The sequence below is a fragment of the Peromyscus maniculatus genome, chromosome 8 (assembly GCF_049852395.1).
Source record: "Peromyscus maniculatus bairdii isolate BWxNUB_F1_BW_parent chromosome 8, HU_Pman_BW_mat_3.1, whole genome shotgun sequence".
Classification (NCBI taxonomy): domain Eukaryota; kingdom Metazoa; phylum Chordata; class Mammalia; order Rodentia; family Cricetidae; genus Peromyscus; species Peromyscus maniculatus.
Genome location: NC_134859.1, coordinates 13,533,082 through 13,551,204, shown reverse-complemented (window position 1 = coordinate 13,551,204; position 18,123 = coordinate 13,533,082). Strand labels below are relative to the sequence as shown.

The following is an 18,123-nucleotide window of genomic DNA, read 5'->3' as shown; positions in this document are numbered from 1 at the left end:
GATCGAAGGGGCTGTTGTTAGGGCAGCATGCCTAAGACGTGGCTTCTGTGGGATGCAGGGTGGGTGGACAAAGATACAACGTCAAATAACCCTGACCTATCATGTGGCCCTTGTTTCTTTCTATCTTTAACAGAAATAGAAAGGCATAGTTTCCTCTTGCACATTTATTATCGTGTGTGTGTGTGTGTGTGTGTGTGTGTGTGTGTGTGTGTGTGTGTGTGTGTATTACAGATGTGTGAGCATATAAATACAGGCACATCTGTACCACAGCATGTATATAGAGGTCAGAGGAACACCTTGGATGGTGCTCCTCTCCTTCTACAGAGTCTCTTGCAGTTTTTCCTGCTGTGTATGCCTGGCTGGTCTGGGAGCATCCAGGGATTCTCTTAAATCTGCCTCCCATCTCACATTAGCAGTGCAGGGGCTGCAGATGATCACACTGCACATCTGACTTTTACACAGGGTGTGAGGATTCAAACTCAGGTCCTCTTGCCTGTACAGCAAGCACTTTCATCCATTGCACCATCTCTTCAGCTCAACTCATGTTTTAACGGAGAAGGAAGGTATGGGACTCGGAGCTTGCTTTTTGACAGGTACTGTAATAAGCACCGAGTAACAACACTTGGTTTGCTGCAGTAAAATCCCCTGACAAATAGCAACTCAAGGGAGGGAGGATTTATTCCTGCTCATAGTGCCAAGTACAGTCCATCATGGTGGGAAAGTTAAGACAGCAGGAGCTTGAAGCAACTGGTCACATCTCGTGCATAACAGGAGAGCAGAGGGCAAGGGATGCGCACTAGTGCTCAGGTGAACCTCTGCCCAGGCAAGTGTTCTAATACTAAGTGCCATCCTTGGCCCATCTTGTTTTTACTGCACTTATTTGGAAAATCATCTTCCAATGATGCCAAATACTTTTACCTCTCCCTTAGGAAAAGTGTTGTGATATAATGAAAAACATATATATTTGGCCTCTGTCTCTGGTTTAGGGCAGCGCTCATAAAGCCCTTAAAATACACACTAAGCAACAGGAATGTCTTCCATGGTTTTGAAAGAGCTCTTTTCATCCATTGGTGGTTTTGTGCTAATAATGCAACTTTGGTGGACCCCTAGATAGCTTCGGGATGGGGTCTGATGACCAGAAGAACCAGCCACACAATTGATTAGGGAGCAGAACTTTCAACCCCACTCTGAGCTGCCTTTTCTCTCCAATGGCAGATGATGCAATGCATCGAGTCTACATAATGCAACTTTAATTAAGACTCTTGAGCAATAAGCTGCCTGAGCATCCCAGGCAGTGCTGACAGGGTGCATTAGCTAGAGGACATGACTGCCCTACCTGTCTCTTCCATCAGGCTGACCCTGGGTTTATATCGTTTACACTACAGTTGTCATCTTCCGTATAGAACTTTCCTGATGTCTGGGAAATCCCAATGAATCTTGAAACCTACCGTGAGAAAGGGGTCGCCCAGGTGGGGATCCCACAGTCTGTAGCCACCTGCAACAGAAATGCAGGTGGCCTGGGGACCCTGGCTGTAACTGGCATCTGAAGTGAGGACTGGGTTAAGGAGTCTAAGGCCAACTCTAGGCAATCCGTGACTAACGGAATTGTCACGCATGCACTTGGCTTAGAGTAATCAGAAATGTGATATTGGGGTGACAGGGCGTGCTATGACATTCTTCATATAAATTTTCTACGTCTACTAAAAGGACATCCAATTTAGGTATTACGTGTCACATATATGCTGTGCAGATATGGCAAAAGTCATAGACACAACAGTGAAATGACTTAACTATTCCTACCGTAGGGTAAAAGGCATGGTTGACTTGCTATAGAAGCATCTTAGAGCAAAATGTCGGATTTCTACAGTACCTGTGTAAAGAGTTAAAGTACTGCTATGTAAAGAGTAGTGCAATGAATAAGAAATCACTCAAGCCCCAAGGATCCTGTTTGCTCCTCTGCTTGTGTGAATATGATTTGAGTGATCTACATGTGCCGGTGACCACGTCAGGGGAGCTGCAGTCAGCAATGGAGCGTATGGAGAACAATTTACCGAACAGCGAAGCTAAACCCTGGAGAGGCAAAGCCCCGGGAGACCAGGAGACTGTCTCCAGATCGCCCCTTGTTCCTGCTGTGCTCCCTCCTGCCTGGGCTGCCGGGCCCCTGCGGTGTGTGGCACGGTGGGAACACTGTGTGAGATCCCACTGTGTCTGGTAGAGTGTGATTGTCTCTTGGGGAAATCCCACACCTCACTGGGCAGTTTACTTGCAGAGCATACTGAAGATGGCTTTTAGAAGAGCAACGGTGATTCGTTAGATCTGTGGTTTAACTGGACTTTTTGAGTTGGCCTAAGAGACACAGGTGATTAGGACAGTGAGTAATGACGATTAGGGAAGTGGTTTAGGTGATTCTGCCCATTGCTCCAAGAAGAGATACAAAAAAATAGACAGCCACAGGCTAAAAGTCACCTTCCCCTTTGTTAGATATGAGATTTGCAGAGGATGGAAAAATAAAAACAAGATAGTTTCGTGCATTATGAATTCTGGCTGTGAGAGAACAGGTTGGTGGCTAAAGAGGGCGATTATGTCCCTACACCCCAGGTTCGGCCTGAGTTCCTTAGTCATGTAGCTTACAGAGCTAGTCACAGGCCCCAGTATGCATCTTGAAAAAACAAAGTTGTAAAGGGGAATTCAATGACTCTATCATGTGAAAAAGAAAAGAGATGGTTAGCTGGCCACTCTTTAAGGTTTCTCTAGATAGGAAATAAAAATCTGTTACACACACTGAAACTGTGAACATCTTCCTGCGGCACAGAAGGAACTGGCTGAAGTAGACATGGCTTGTTAAAACATTGTTAATCAACTATAAAAGAATCATGACTTTCGAGTGAAGAAAAATGTTTAGCTACCTGTGGGCTTCTAAGAAAAGCATGTAACTTGTGGTCTTAATGTGACTTCTTCTCATGCAAAATTACGCAACTTGTTTTTGGAAAGTCTGTAACTTATGGTTGTGAGGTAATCTTTTCTTGCATAGAAATCTTTGTATTAGGAGGTATAAAAGGGATGAGAAAACTAGAGAGAGGAGGAGAATATAGGAGAAGGAAAGATGTAAAGAAAAACATCGGGAAAGAAGTAAACAGATAAGATCAGGAAATGTGGAAAGAGAAACAACTGAAAAGAAGAAAAAGGCAAACAGTGGGAAGAGGACCAGAGCAGGAACAACAGGCAGAGAGAAAAATAAAATGAAGAATTAAGCTTTGGCCCGTGTGTGCATGCACGTCTATCTCTGAGTGCTGAAAGCCGGTCCTCACGGCAGCACACAGGGTTTCATGTGTTAGACTTTTATCCCAATCGTGAGGTATTAAGAGTCAAAACTTAACCCAATTGTGATTTTTTTTTTAAATGAGGTTTTGGGAAAGTGATTAGGATTAGATAAGGTCATTAGGGTGGAGTCCCAAATGATTGAAAAGATGAGGGAGAGTAATCAGATAAATGCACACACACACACACACACACACACACACACACACACACACAAGAATCTTCCCTGTCTCTTTCTATGTTGATGTTCAGCACCACTCTGGAAACCTGCCATCAAGAATGCTTCTTTGTAATAAGTCAGCCTGCCTCAGGTGCTTCAGTATAGTGGTGAAAAGCAGAAAAATACATACCCCAAATTTTACTGACAAGCATGAAAGCTTACAGAATTGAATGTGCCTATCACCTCATGTTCGGAGCCTTCCGTATGGGTGTCAATATTTACCATAGAAGGTGAGTCTACAGACATCATGCACACATCAGTGGGTGTGCGTCAGGCTATAACGAACTTGCAGTGAGCCTTGGCTGACATTTTCGCTCTCAGCCTAATCATTTGGTTAGCTAATTGTTTTCATTAGAAGCTTTGATGCATCAAAGGAGAATTTTAAATTAAATTTGCTTTGAAACAGAGAAAACACATAAAATGTGGTCTTTGTGTTTTCAGGGTCAAAGCATCTTTGAGGATCTGAAGACAATAGCCATCAGTTAATTAATACATGACAAGAGTATATTTCAGGTCGGCAGAACACCGAAACAAATTCCCCAAGAATATTAAAGAGGCAGGTTACTAAGCCTGGAGGATTTGTTTTAGAAACAGATATCAAGGCAATTCATGTGCAAACCCAAGTTCAACAGCTTCTGTGCCTGTTTAAAAACACAAGGCTCCCACCCAACCTTATTGACGCTAGCTGTCATTGCTAGCTGTGTGGCTTCAGTGGAAGCGCTTAACCTCTCTGGGTCTATGTCCTCATACATGACAGTGTGTGCTCTCTCTTCTCTGTCCTGAAGCTCCACTGAAGGCTCAGTGCCAAACTTCAACCCAAGTGGAAGCTGCAGGGCTCCTCAGTCCTGGGAACAGGTTGTATCTCACCACATAGAGCTGCTTCCAGATGCCTCCCCACTCCCAGAGCGTCGTGGTCACTTCCTGTGCCAGCGGGATTTCTGCAGGAATGATGTTCTCTATGTTCCTATTTAGGGTGGGAGAGAAAGAGGGGTGGAATTGAGACCCAGACACAAAAGAGAGAAAGGGCTAGGAACTTTGCAGTACGCTGCAGCTGTGGGGAGGAGGCTTGCCGAGACACCCCCACCCCACCCCACCCACCCCCCGCCCCTGGCTTTGGCAGCTGCACAGACTGCATCATGTAAATACATGGGATTTCTCTCTAAATAAGGCCCAAAGGCAGCTACTAGAGAAAAGTCGGATTCTCCAAACTGACTAATCCCCCCTCAGAATCAGATTCCTGCTAGAATCAATTTGGATTAGCTCCTCATGGAGAGAGAGAGAGAGAAGACACAAATACACACAGCCACACTGCAGCTGAATGAGCTGGGCCCTGCACATCTGCCAGCTCAAATGGCCAAAGCTAACTAGACAAAGGCATCCATGAGCCAGGAGAGCCCAGCCTGGGCAAATAATACAAGTACCTCTGTGTGTCGGGGGACGGGAGGGAGGCTGTGAGTGACCACACTTGTGCTTTCTATACAGAAGCCAGAGGACCTCAAGGGACTGTTCCTTGGGGCAACCCCCTGCCTTTGCTTTTCTGTGGCTTTACTTTTGTTTTGAGACAGGGTCCCCCACTGGCCTATACCTTGACAAGCAGGCTAGGCTAGGTAGCCAGAGGGCCGCAGGGACCTGGCTGTCACCCCCATCCTCAGCACTGGGACTGCAAGCACATAGTACCATGCCCAGCTCCTTTGACATGTGTTCTGAAGGAACTCAACTTGCAAGGAGGACACTTAAGCCACTGAGTCTCTCACCCGGGTCCCCACAAGTACCTTCTTTTCTCCACCGTCACTTCCTTGACATGGATGAAGGATGTCGGGAAAATGCCCTGTAGGAAGCAAAACAAAACAGGATAGAAGACACATCACAGAAAAGTAACTGACTCATTGTCTGCCCAGGTTTTGTTTTTTATCCACTAAGCTACTGGATTTCAAGACCATCCGACTGCAGAAGAACAATCTCGGCATCAGACAGAGCAGGCATAGACGCCAATCCCACATGCTGCAGGCTGCAAGTAGATGAAATAGAGATGCAGCTGTATATGGCAAAGCTATACCTAAAAGGGTCAAGGAATTCTCCTAGAGGAAAGTCAAATATCAGGAAATATTTGATATTATTTGGCTTTTAATATATCAGCTGTTTCCTACTATCAGTTTCTTGTGTGCCCATAACTCCTGGGCCATAAAGGCAAACAGTATAAGCTTCTCAGACCTTCTGCTGATCTGAACTAGGTAACGCCCCTACAGAGACAACACCTGTCTCCTATGTAGATGCATAGCTTTGTTTCTTGTGCAAATGAAGCTCGGACCATCCCTTTCCTTCCTGCCTAATGGCATTCCAGAGCTACTGACCCAGAACAAAAGGATTTTTTGTATAACCAGGTATGAGTAAAGGCTGGGGCAGAATTCCTGGTCTGGCAAAGTCACATGGCTGTGGCTGGAGAAGAGAGAACAGGGCAGAGTTTTTGGATGAGTAGGGGTTGGGTCAGAGCAGGAGAAGAGAAAGGAAAGAGGGAGGGTGGAGGAACGGAGGACTAGGATAAGGTCCAGAGCATAAGAGCTTAGTTATTACCAGGGCTATGAGAGGACAGGAAGAGAAGGGACAGAGAGGAACTGAGCGTCAGGACGGAACTGAAGCTGTGTAGACAGAACCTTGTCTGAGAGGAATAAAGTGCACGGTCAAAAGAGCCCGGTGTACTTATTCTTATCCCTCGGAATAACCCCACACCGGCCATAGCATCTTCCCCAGGACCCTGGGAGGAAGCTTCTCAGGGCAGGCCCCTGGGAAAATTCTGATACCCATATGTGTAGATCTTCCTGTTCTCCACTCTACTCCCTAAGGATACTTCAGTACCATCATGGGCACTTGTCCTCCCAGGTGGACAAGAAGAGAAATCAGTAGAAAATGGGTCTGAGCCCCTCACTTGTGGAGACATGAGCTCTGCTTCTCTGCTTCTCCCCTTCCGGTCCACTTCCAGGGAAGCAGCATCCCTTAAGCTGGGGTTGTCAAGGGGACCCTGGGTCTGAAGCAAGTCCTTGGCTTTACTTGAGCTTCTAAGATGTGAGACCTCTCCTCCCTGGATTTAACTCACTGTCCTTTGAGAAGGCAGAGCAGGATTGTGCCACCCTGAACAACACATCAGGGAAAAACACTTCATAACCATGGCCCAGATGGCAAGGGAGCTTTACTGGTTGCTTGGAAACTCCTCCATGATTTCAAGCATGGTGCACGGTGAGGACATGCAGCCGCTCACTTTGCTGAGCACCAGTTGGGAAAAACTGAAACAGGCAAAGCAAGTGCCTGCTGTCGTGAAGATGACATGACAGAGTGGCCCTGTCATCTGCAAGGGTGTCTGGGCCTGTCCTTTGATGTCACATGGGGAGATGAGTGAATGCCCACACAATGCTGAAGGGAAGAGCAGAGGTCAGCTTCTACTACAAAGGGCACCATTTCCTGGGGACCCGAGGGAGGGGAAGTCATAAGCAAATGGCATGTTAGCCAAGGCTGCAAAGAGAAGAGGGTGCCAGAGACCACCTTAAAGAACAGAGGAAGAGGAGGGACTAGAGGCCGCGTGGGCACAGTGAGGCACAGGTGTGGGAGCCAAGAGCACAGATCTGAAAGGAAGGAGTGGATTCACTCTGCTGAGGAGCAGTGCAGGGAAAGAGTTGCCCAGGAGAGGCGGCAGGGCCAGGTGAAGACATCCTGCATTGTCCCAGATGAAAACAAAGTGACCTTACTTACCTGTGACACTTTATGCTTTATGAGGTACCCTCTGTACCAATCTGCAAAGGGAAAACAAAGGCAAAGGTTTTTCATTTGCTCTGCATCGTTTGTTCGCTTGCTGGGTTTTGCTTTTGTCTGTTTTCACCTAGTAAAGAAATGGTTACAATCTGCTTGAGACCCGTGGTATGGGACAAACCGAGAAACCCACAGCATGAACTATGTTGTGTGGTTTGCTGAAAGCACCATCTACAGGTCCATGGTTTCAGTCACAGACTGACGTCAAGCTCCTTCTCCTTTTGAGAAAGAGGGTGCCTTGGTGAGGCCATCAGTGCACTGGGTCCCATGATCCCAAGTGCCCTTGGAGAGAGGCCTCAGCACACACCATGCAGACAGATGCCTCAAAGCCACAGCCCAGGCTTCCTTTCCTCGTGTCCCTGCTTGTGGTCACGCGCATGTTTACAACTCCTGTCTTAGGCATGGAAAAGCTCGGGGACCTGGGCAATCATCTTAAAATAGTATGAACCATTCCAACAGCAACAAATGATGTCTAAAATGTGATTTTTCTGAGGTTAGTCATTACCAAACAGATATATTGGTGAACAGGTAAAGGGACAGGGATTTTTAAAAATCTCCCCTTTGCAGGACTGTAAAAGGAAAAAAAAAAAAAGCTCAATTAACAGAAATCCAACTGACTCAGAGTCCTCTAACAAAACGAGCATGAGTTCAGCATGCTGTAAGGAGTCCACTGGCCTTTGAAATGATTGGAACACAGCCACAAGGTGGCATTTCTCATCTTTGTAAATAAAAAGCACCTGCCAAGTTCCTCCTTAACAGACCCTCATTTTGGGGCTGACAGATTGTTGCCAGAATACATTCTCAGCAGACATTCACACAAACCCCCACCACCAAAATGACTGACATGCAAAGTCACTCACTCTCCCAGTCATGGCCAGATTGAAGGTCAGCACTAAGGGGAGTTTTGAAGCCATGGTAATCCATGGGGATCCTATTTTGAGTGGCAGAAAGTGAGAGAAACGGGAAAGGATACAGAGGAAACAGAAGGAAAATTAGGGAAGTTGTGGAGGAAGAATCTGGAGTTTGGAATGAAAGCGTTCTTCCAGGAGCTATTCTGCATTAAGCCTTTTCATCTTCTTGACAACCATATGGGGCAGGAATCCTCATTATTTCATTGTACAGCTGAGCAGCCTACCCAAGACACAGAGAAATTGAACAATTTTTCCACAGTCACTCAATTAGTGATGTATTTGGATGTAGAAGAAGCAGCCCCTTCTAGTCTTAGGGGAAGGAGTTTGCTGGTCATATAATGCCCTAGTCTTATTTCTGCTGTGATTTAGGGGGGAAAAAACCTTAATGAAAGGAAATGGGGTGGAGGGATTTTGGTCACAATCCCAAGTTACAGTCTAGCATGTGGGGAAGCCAAAGCAGGAGGAGGTACAAATAACTAGTCACATCACATCCACAGCCAGAGAGAAACGAACACCTGCGTGCTTCTTGCCTGCTTATGCTCAGCTCCATTTCTCCACTCTCAGACAAATCAAGATCCCCTGCCTAGGGAATGCTGCTGCCCACCTTGGACTGTGCCTCCCACCATCGATTAAAACAAACCCACAGACATTCCCACAGGCCAACCCAATGGAACAGCTCTTCCTTGAGACTCTTCCCAGGTGACTCTCAGCTGTGTCTGGTTAACAAAGCTAACCCTCACATCAAATGTGAGGGTTACCATCTCGCCATTAGAGGCCCTCAAGCTAAATCTCTAAGCTACTTGGCAACTGAGGATTTCTGGGAATGGAAGTTCTATTTCATAAAGTGTAGCCTTCTATTTTGAGTTGCCTCTAAGTGTTTGCCAGTTACGATAGAAAATAATTAACAAGATCATGATGGGGAAACCTACAGAGACAACCAAACCAAACTAATGGGAACTCATGAACTTTAGACCAACACCCATGGAGCCTCCACAGAACTGGACTAGGCCCTCTACATAATCGAGACAGATATACAGCTTGATCTGCTTAAGGGGCCCTGGCAGTAGGATCAGGATCCATCCCTGGTGCGTGAGCCAGCCTTATGGAGCCCACTACCTATGGTGGGACACCTCACACAGTCTTGAGACAAGGGGCAGGGAAGTGGGGGGACTTGGACCTGCTGACTCCCCATGGGAGGCCTTACCTTCTTGTAAGAGGGAAGGGCAGGGGAGGATGAGTTGGGGGAAGGGAGGCTGGAGGGGTAGGAGGAGAGAAGAGGGGGCTCTGTGATTGGTACATAAAATGAATTTTTAAAAAAAAATTCTTAATAAAAAATAAACAAAATATCCAATCTCTTAAAAAAAAATTAATAGTGACCCATAGGGTTTAATCCCTCTAAGGATTTGCTATATGCCAGGCATTGATTTTCTTTTTTTCAAACTTTGAATTTAGTGGGCTGGAGATGTAGCTCAGTGGTAGTGCACTTGCCTACCAGATAAAAGATGAATCTTCATGACAATCCTATCGAGGATGCACTATTACTACTTCAATTTTGTAAATGAAAACAGAAAGGCACAGAGAATAAGCAACTTCCTAATTGTCACACAGCTTGAAATTTAAACTTAAGCACTTGACATTTGAATTCTACTGTGTTCACTGAAGCACAATGACCTTGTTTGCCAACTCGATATAAGTGTACCTTTGGAATATTGTTACTAGCTGCCATTCACAATCACTTTAATCACAAGCACTATAGATTCTCTTGGCACACTCGCAGAAATCCTATAAGCTAAGTATTATCATTCCTGCTTCATTGATGGAGTTGAAACGCAAGTCAGCTGATGTACTGAGCTGGGATCATACAAATAGAGCTTTTGTCCAAGTCTGTCAATTCAAAGCCAGAACACTTAGAACTCCTCAGCCACACTGATGGGAACAGAGAAAAGGGCTACCCAGATTGCACTGGCCTGGAGCAACGTAATGGTCAAGGCTACTTCAATCCACTTTGGAGCATGAAAATAATAGGGAACCAATAGTCCACACTCAAAGCGATGCTCACATCATATCTCTGGGTGCCCATCAGAGCAGAGCCAAGGACTTCACCTTCATGAACCCTTGAGATTCAGTCACATGTGCACACCTTATAGGCCTCCCGACCCTCAATGCTTTGCTTGCTCCTGGGTAACTCTCACCCCCAAAATCCATATTCTGCCTCCAAAAGTCACATTCATTCAGCACCAATTGTGCCCCCAGTGTATACCGTGTATATACTAGGTTGCCTACTTTCAGAAACAGATCTACAATGATCTTTTGGATAAAAAATATCACTGTTAAGCAAGACAGGGATATGATCCCCTTAGCAACATCATCAAGACTACCCTCAGGCTTTCCCAGCCCTGCTGACCACCTCTGAAGCTTGATGTCAATTCTCTAATCAGGCCCACTGTCAACTGTCTCCATATGTGTGCCAGACTTTATGGGCAGATAACTGTTGGCAAAAACCCCCAGAGAGAGGCTACTATGATCAAAAGTAATCTCTGTAACACAGCACTTATCAGATGCTGATGTATCAAAACTGAGCGCTGTTTTAAAGTCAATAATATCAAGAGTCATTGAACTTTGTCACGAAACAATCACTTATGCATCCCCTGATTCCTAGGTCAAAATCATAAGCCCCAGTGTAATGGTGCAAGGAGGTGTGACCTTAAGGAGATGCTTAGCTCATGCAGGTGGAGCTTGTCTGGATGGTAGTTGCCATCTTACAGGGGAGATTCCTCCCTCAATCTCCACCACTAGGTGAAGAAACAGGAAGAAAGCCTTGTGCAGAGGAGGAACCAGCCCTCACCGGCCACCACATCTGCCAACACCTTGAGCCTGGATTCCCTGACTCCACAACAGAATTACATTCCTGCTGTTTAACATGCCAAGTCTATGGCTTTCTCTACAGCAGCCTGAATGGCTAAGACATGCACCCTGAGGGAAGATGAGCCAAGGTGAATTTCCTTACAATTCTTTTGGACAGCTGTGAAATACCAGCTATTCAAACTGTGCTCCCATCCTACAGCACAAATGCAACCTGAAATACACCAAAGGGAGAGGGGAACGATTCTAAATATCCCAGAACCACAAAAGAACCCTCTGCCTGCCGTTTCAGGGCAGTATGGTCCTTTGTCATGTCAATTAAGCTTCACTGCTTTCATCTGAGAAAAACAGCATCTCTCCTCAGAGTATTATCACAAAAACTATTTTAATAACATGATTATGGGGGCTGGAAAAGTAGCTCCACAGTTAAAATCACCTACTGCTCTTGCAGAAGACCTGAGTTCAGTTCCATGTTGGGGGGCTCACAACTGCCTGTAAGTCAGGTTCTGGGGGAGCTGAGATCTCTGGCTTCTGTAGGCACCTGGGCTCAAATGTACATATCCATCCATACACACACACACACACACACACACACACACACACACACACACACACACACACACAATTCCAAATAAACAAATAACATGATTAGGAAGGAATTCATCTGTTAAAGGTACAAAATGTTGTACAGGAAGAAGGCATCCCAGTTCAAGATAGCTGTGGCCTGCATGTGGATAAAAGGAAAGGGACCACAGGCATAGTAAGCTGCAGATTTCAATCATATCTGAGATTTTGTTTTGTTTTGTTTTGAGATAGGGTTTCTCTGTGTAGTCCTGGCTATCCTGCTCTGTGGATCAAGCTGACCTCAAACTCAAGATCTGCCTGCTTCTGCCTCCCAAGTGTTGGGATCAAAGGCATGTGCTACCACTGACCAGCTAAAATCTGAGTATTTTTGAGAAATATCTGAAGCAAGAATATTACTATTTATCTGAGTGATGAGTGCCTGAGAATACTGTTAGCTTCCTGTGTATTAAGATACGTAATAATATCAAGATCAAATAGGAGCTATTTGATCAGCGGTTAAGAGTATGGGCTCTGATTAAAGCCTCACACAAAGTAAAAGAAATAATAAACAAAGTTAGATGGCAAATAAGAGATTGGGAAAAATATTTGCCAACTATTTGTCTAATAATGGATAAATATCCAAATTAATAAAGGACTCATGTAATCTAATAGTACAAAAGCAAACAATCCATTTAAAACCTAAGACATTTCTCTAGAGAATATACAAAAATGGCTGATTATTAGTCATCAGGACAATGCAAATCAAACCACAGCAAGATAACGCCCCAACCTGACCCTTGAGAAGGATACTTTCAAACAATCAAGAGGCAGTAAATGCTGGCAAGGGGATGGGAGAAAAGGACTCCAGGTAAACTGTTGGAAGGAAGATAGACAGGTACAGCTACTGTGGAAAACAGTCTGGTGATTAATAAAGAACTTAAAGACAGAATTACCACATGACCAACAAGCTCTCTTCTAGGCATCTACCCACATGAAAAGACATCATCAGTTCTTAAAGATGTCTCTACTACCATGCTCACATTATAAAATACAGCTCTGTTCATAAAAGCCAAGGTAAAAAGCAAAGGAAGCCCCTACCCGTGAATAAACAAACTGCAGTGTACACACTGTGCTATCCAAACTGAATACTGCTCAGCCTTTGAAGAAGAGACTCTGTTAGCTAACATAACAGGATGATGTGCTGAGTCAGATAAGCACATGCCAGAAAAGAAAAACTGTATGAACTCATCAGTGTGTGGAGTCTAAGAACCATAAAGAGCCAGAGAGTCAGGGAGTTTGCTGTAAGATGGTGTCTCCTCATCATATCAGAAGTTACATCTTAAGAGTCTCACCAATGTGACAGCCGGAATATGAGCTGGACAAGGGTGACATCAACGGACATGCCACGCTGGACAAAGAAAAGGCCACGGAGGCCTCAGCCATAAACAAAGAACTACAGGCAAGCAGGGGAAGCAGTGAGTGGGAGAGGTGGCCTTCCCAGGGACGATCACACCAACTGGTTGCTCAGTCCCAAAGGGTCAGCCCTGAAAACACACATACAATAACATTATAAGAACTGTACAGGCTATATTCAGGAATATGTATACACATATACACATATGCATACAATTATCACTGTTTTAGTTAAAAAAAATTTAAAAAAGGCCACACATTTGAAGGAGAGCAGGGAGGAGGGGTATATGGGAGAGTTTGGAATGAGGGAAGAGAAGGGAGAAATGTAATTAAATTATAACTTCAAAAATAAAAAAAGTAAATAAATTAAGAAGTCTAATGTGTAGAATTGGAAAACAAAACCATGGTAATGGAGAGAGCTAGAGAGAGTGTGCCGAGGAAATGAAGAGATCTATGTGAGAAGTTACAAATCAGTAGATATGGAAGGTGAAGAACTCTAGAGTGGGAAGGGCAGCACGAAGCATGAGGACTACAGTTAATAAAACAATAACCAAAGCTGGGGAGCTGTGCAATGAGGGAGAGCTATGTCAGCCTTCCCCACTGGAGTGAACAGCCGCTCTCTGTACTCCATGGCGTCTTGCCGTAGACCTCAACTAGACATAACAAAATGGATGGATTTAAAAGTGAGTCTGCACTCTGCAATCAACGCTTGGATTCAAAAGAAGATCTGAGTCTCACTGCCTGAGCGATCATTGACCCGTGATGCCACAGCACCTGTCTCATCAAGATTAAATTAGGAGAAAACTTCAGAGATTTTCCTGCTCCTGCCAGAGGGGAAATAGTGAAAAAGTTAGTAGATATGATTTCCTTTTAGAAATTAATTAAAATAATACCATAATCCAGCAAGTGGATGTGTTTTCTATTTTGTTTCCAGAACCTACAGATTCAGAATACCATTCTTTTAATTGATGTCCTTTCCTCATATTTCCATGACAACAGAATAGAGATAGAATTCAAGTTCGCTGACGTCTCAGCCCCACCCTCATTCAAACAACAGGAAAACTGGGGTTTGAAATCCAGAGAGGAGCAGCATCTTCAAAACAATAGAGTCCCTTTCACACCCAGCTGCTTCCAGCACAGATCTGAACAAAGGAAGGCTCTTGGCAAAGTGCTGCTTTAAAAGAGCCCCTGTGAAGAGCTCATAACATCCCCATTGTTTGGGTCACGATCACCCCTTGACAGGGTTGCTAGTACAGAAGGTGCTGTGGGCTCTGGGGAGCCCCACTCCGCATGTGGTAGATGCAAGCCTTCACCAGCTCTTTGCAGCCCACACAGCCATGCATGCGTAGGCATCTGCCAGCTCTGAAGAGCTGTAGATGATGCCAGGTGAGAAGATTGGACCTCAGAACAGCGCCATCGAATACTCTCTGCAGAAAACAGCAGCAACATCACATTGCTTTATTACAACCAAAAATCTCACATCAGCCTCTCCCCTCACCCCTCCCTGTGGCCTTATTTTATGGGCAACTGAAATGCAAACACTTCTTGGAGTCTCAGTCTAGAAGCCCCATCCCCCAACATCCTGCCATGATAGACCCCAAGGTCCTGACATACACAAGTATCAGTAGACAGAATAAGACCTGTCCTGCCATTCCAAAAACAGACAAGCCAGGCAGCAAATTAAGTGCAGGACATACATCCCCCAGGAAGGCTTTATGAAGAAGACGGTAAATAAGTTCAGCTACCTCAGAAGAACACCTACTGTGGTCTAAGAGACAACTAGGCATGCTGGCCCAGGCCTTTAATCCCAGTACTTGGGAGGCGAGGCATATATATAACCAGTTCCAGGCCAGCTAGAGCTACATAGTGAGACTCTGTCTCAAAATAAAAAGTCATTTGGAGGTGGGTAATTGTTGTCTTGGTACACATAGGCATGGTGGGATGCATGCCAGGAGCATCATCACATGAATATGTCACAGGTACCTGGTACCTTAGTCTCCTGCTGATTAGCTATTTAGCCATGAGCTAGCTCATCTTAGTGTTTAACTGAGTAAGGAAGACAGCACTCTCTGCCACCCCTATTTAAACTGGAAAGAGAGGAAAGTAGGCATTACATTAGACTGGAGTTTTGGAGGTCACTAAATATTTGGAAAAGTGACAGCCCTTCTGAACTAGGTGAGTTTGTATCATAACACATTAGCTTTGTAATAAAACCCATTCATATCTATAAAACCCATTCATTGTGTTTGCACTGTTCATACTGAATGCACGCAGTGCACAGATGTTTATGGCTCGTGATTCTAGAGGTTCAAGGTCCCATAGCACATTGCAGCCTCTGGTAAGGGTCCCCCTCGGCTTGTCACATCAGCCTCTACATTTCTCTATATCTGTGTGGTCTTTCTCCCACTTGCTATAAAGCTTCCAGAATTTACTCGTGAGGCCTCCACCCTAATGATTTTACTTTCCAAAGGTCTTATCTCTAACACTATGGTTAAGTTCCACCTCCTTCATACTATTGGCATAAGGCTTCAGAGTCCTTTACCCTCACGTGAACTCCAAGCAAACAAATCCTAGCTAAAGCATGATGTTGAGCAAGGGGGCTAACCTCATCTATTCTAGGCATGAAAGATTCAGCTTCCTTCCAAGTGACCAGGGTAGGGACCCATGCTAGTCCCTCCCGCAGCTCTACTGGATGAAGAAAGGAACACAAAATGCTGGCCTTGAGTCAAGCATGGGACTAAACTGCTTTGCTCATCCGCCCTTTTTGATTCAGACAAGTCCAGGAGCAGTGTGATCATAACTCTCCAGATGAGGCACCTAAAGCCACTGAGCCAAGACCTCTTAGCTGGTAGAGGCAGGAAGCACTATTCTGATTCCAGTTTTTTAAAAACTATCGGAAAGCACAAAGTACGAGATAATTGTCACTCATATTTCAACCTCCCCAAGTTAATCATTGTTAACCTCTTAGGATAGTTTAAAAATATTTTTGGGTCTAAATAGATATCTTATAATAAGTAATTAAAACTGATGAGAAGATTACAAACGTAAGTTTTTCTACCGTGGGTAGAATTAGATGTGTGAAATACAGGCTGTGCTTAGAAAGGGTTGTACCGTGGGTGTTAGAATTCCTAGCCACTCCCCCAGCTACATGACCCTGCATGCGCTGTCCAGTAGCCAGGCAAGATGCTTAGTCATCCTGGGGCCTTATGTCCTATGTAATCTGTGCACTGCATCATCACGTAATCTATGCACATGCATGGTGTAGCTACATAAACCCATATGCGCATGGGGGGGGGACCTATAAAAGCGGGTTCCACCTATTCCTTCCCTCTCTTCCTTCACGGTCATTCCATAGGCCTATGCACACCCCTTCTATTTCCTTCCCTTACTAAATTCTTATAGTGGGCTTTGTTGTGCCTCGTGGCTTCGCTCGAATGTTAAACTGTGCCACTTAATAAATAACATTGGTGCCAAGATAAATCAGGCTTTCCCAATGCCCTGTGCCTGGGACTCTACCAAGGTTTGTTCTACCTACAACTGCCCACTTTTCCATTTGCCCAGCTGCTGGGATGCTTCACACAACACAAACTGCTTCACTTGGGGAGTTTTCCTTTTACCAGCCAGTGTAAACAGTTCTCTGGACCCATGGGAATGACCGCAGATGTCCAGTATCCTTCTGGTGTCCTGGGGACTGGGGGAACACCCATCAACAGCCTTCATTGGCTACGGTCGGTCCCCATTGAAGGCTTAAATCTTTAGCCATTTCACCATGACTGCAGTCTGAGATACTCTCACTGTTGGACGCTGGTCCTTGGGCTCCATATGCCCTGGCCCTCATTCTCTTGCTTGCTGAAGCATTGAATGACTTGTGCCAATTGCGATTCTCCCTTGACCTTGGGGACACCTGAGTTTGTAGTCTTGGATCACGTTTGTTTTTTGTTTTGTTTTGTTTTGTTTGCTCTCTGCTGCAGCCATGGAAAACAAGGCTTCTGACCCTATTAGTCCCACCTCTCCTCTAGGATGTCTTCTAGAAACTCTTAAGCCTCTCAGCTTAATACCTTACTTAAAGAACTCAGCTTGCCTGCTTGTGCACTAAAAAATGGCCCAAATATCCCTTAGATAACAATAAAAAATGGATATCTAATGGTTCACTGGACCAATATTTTACGGGATTATTATCGAACTTATGCTAGCAAACAGGCAAATGGAAAGAGTTACCTTACATCCAAGCTTTTTTTTTTTTTAAACCTCAGCTCTAAATCCTCCCCTCTTGATTCCTCTCTCCTGCCCACATGCTCCTAGATGTGCAACCTGAACCTGAGGAACCTCTGACTCCGGCCATGGCAACCTGGCAACCATTCTCCCTTTCCGAGAAGTAGCTGGCATGGATGGACTCGTTAAAGTTCATGTCTCTTTCTCTCTCACAGAACTTACTCAGATAGAAAAAAAAAATGGGCTCTTATACCACTAATTCTGCTCCCTTTATTAAACAATTCCAATATATTACCCAATCTCATACCCTCACCTTTCATGATATATACATGATCCTTGCTAATAACGTCTGAGGAGCACAGACGAATTTGGGAGCGGCCTAGGATACATGCAGATGAGGTTCATCAAACTAATACTGCCCATTTACCCAGGGCTGAGGCAGTTCCTGATCAGGACCCAGAGTGGGATTATAATACCCCAGGTGGCTCTCTAGCTAGGGATCAGTTTACAACCTGCCTCCTGATAGGTCTTAGTAAGGCTGCCCTCAAACCAGTAAACTATAAAAAGCTTAAAAACATAATTCAAGATAAGGAAGAAAATCCATCTCAATTTTTAGAATGGTTTACAAAGGCTCTCTTACAATATACTAGTCTGGATCCTGAGAGCCCAGAGGGCAGACAGCTCCTTATGACCCACTTTGTCTCACAGAGCTTCCCCGACATTAGGGCTAAACTCAAGTGTCTGAAGAGAGAGTTTCTGACCCCACAGGCAGAAGTCTTAGCTGTGGCATTTAAGGTGTACTGTGGGAGAGATGAGAAAGCCTGT

The 18,123-nt window shown here is 44.9% G+C and overlaps 1 protein-coding gene across 1 annotated transcript in view; it reads right to left on the bottom strand.

The window, feature by feature from the left end:
- Dock2 (dedicator of cytokinesis 2) overlaps window positions 1–18,123 on the bottom strand; it is a 408,847-nt gene that overhangs the window by 360,080 nt on the left and 30,644 nt on the right. Inside the window, exons 3-5 of the mRNA XM_015997613.3 lie at window positions 7,280–7,320; window positions 5,311–5,366; window positions 4,406–4,502 (exon numbers count right to left, since the gene is read on the bottom strand). Coding sequence (XP_015853099.2) covers window positions 4,406–4,502; window positions 5,311–5,366; window positions 7,280–7,320 — 194 coding nt within the window. The remainder of the gene's footprint in view (window positions 1–4,405; window positions 4,503–5,310; window positions 5,367–7,279; window positions 7,321–18,123) is intronic.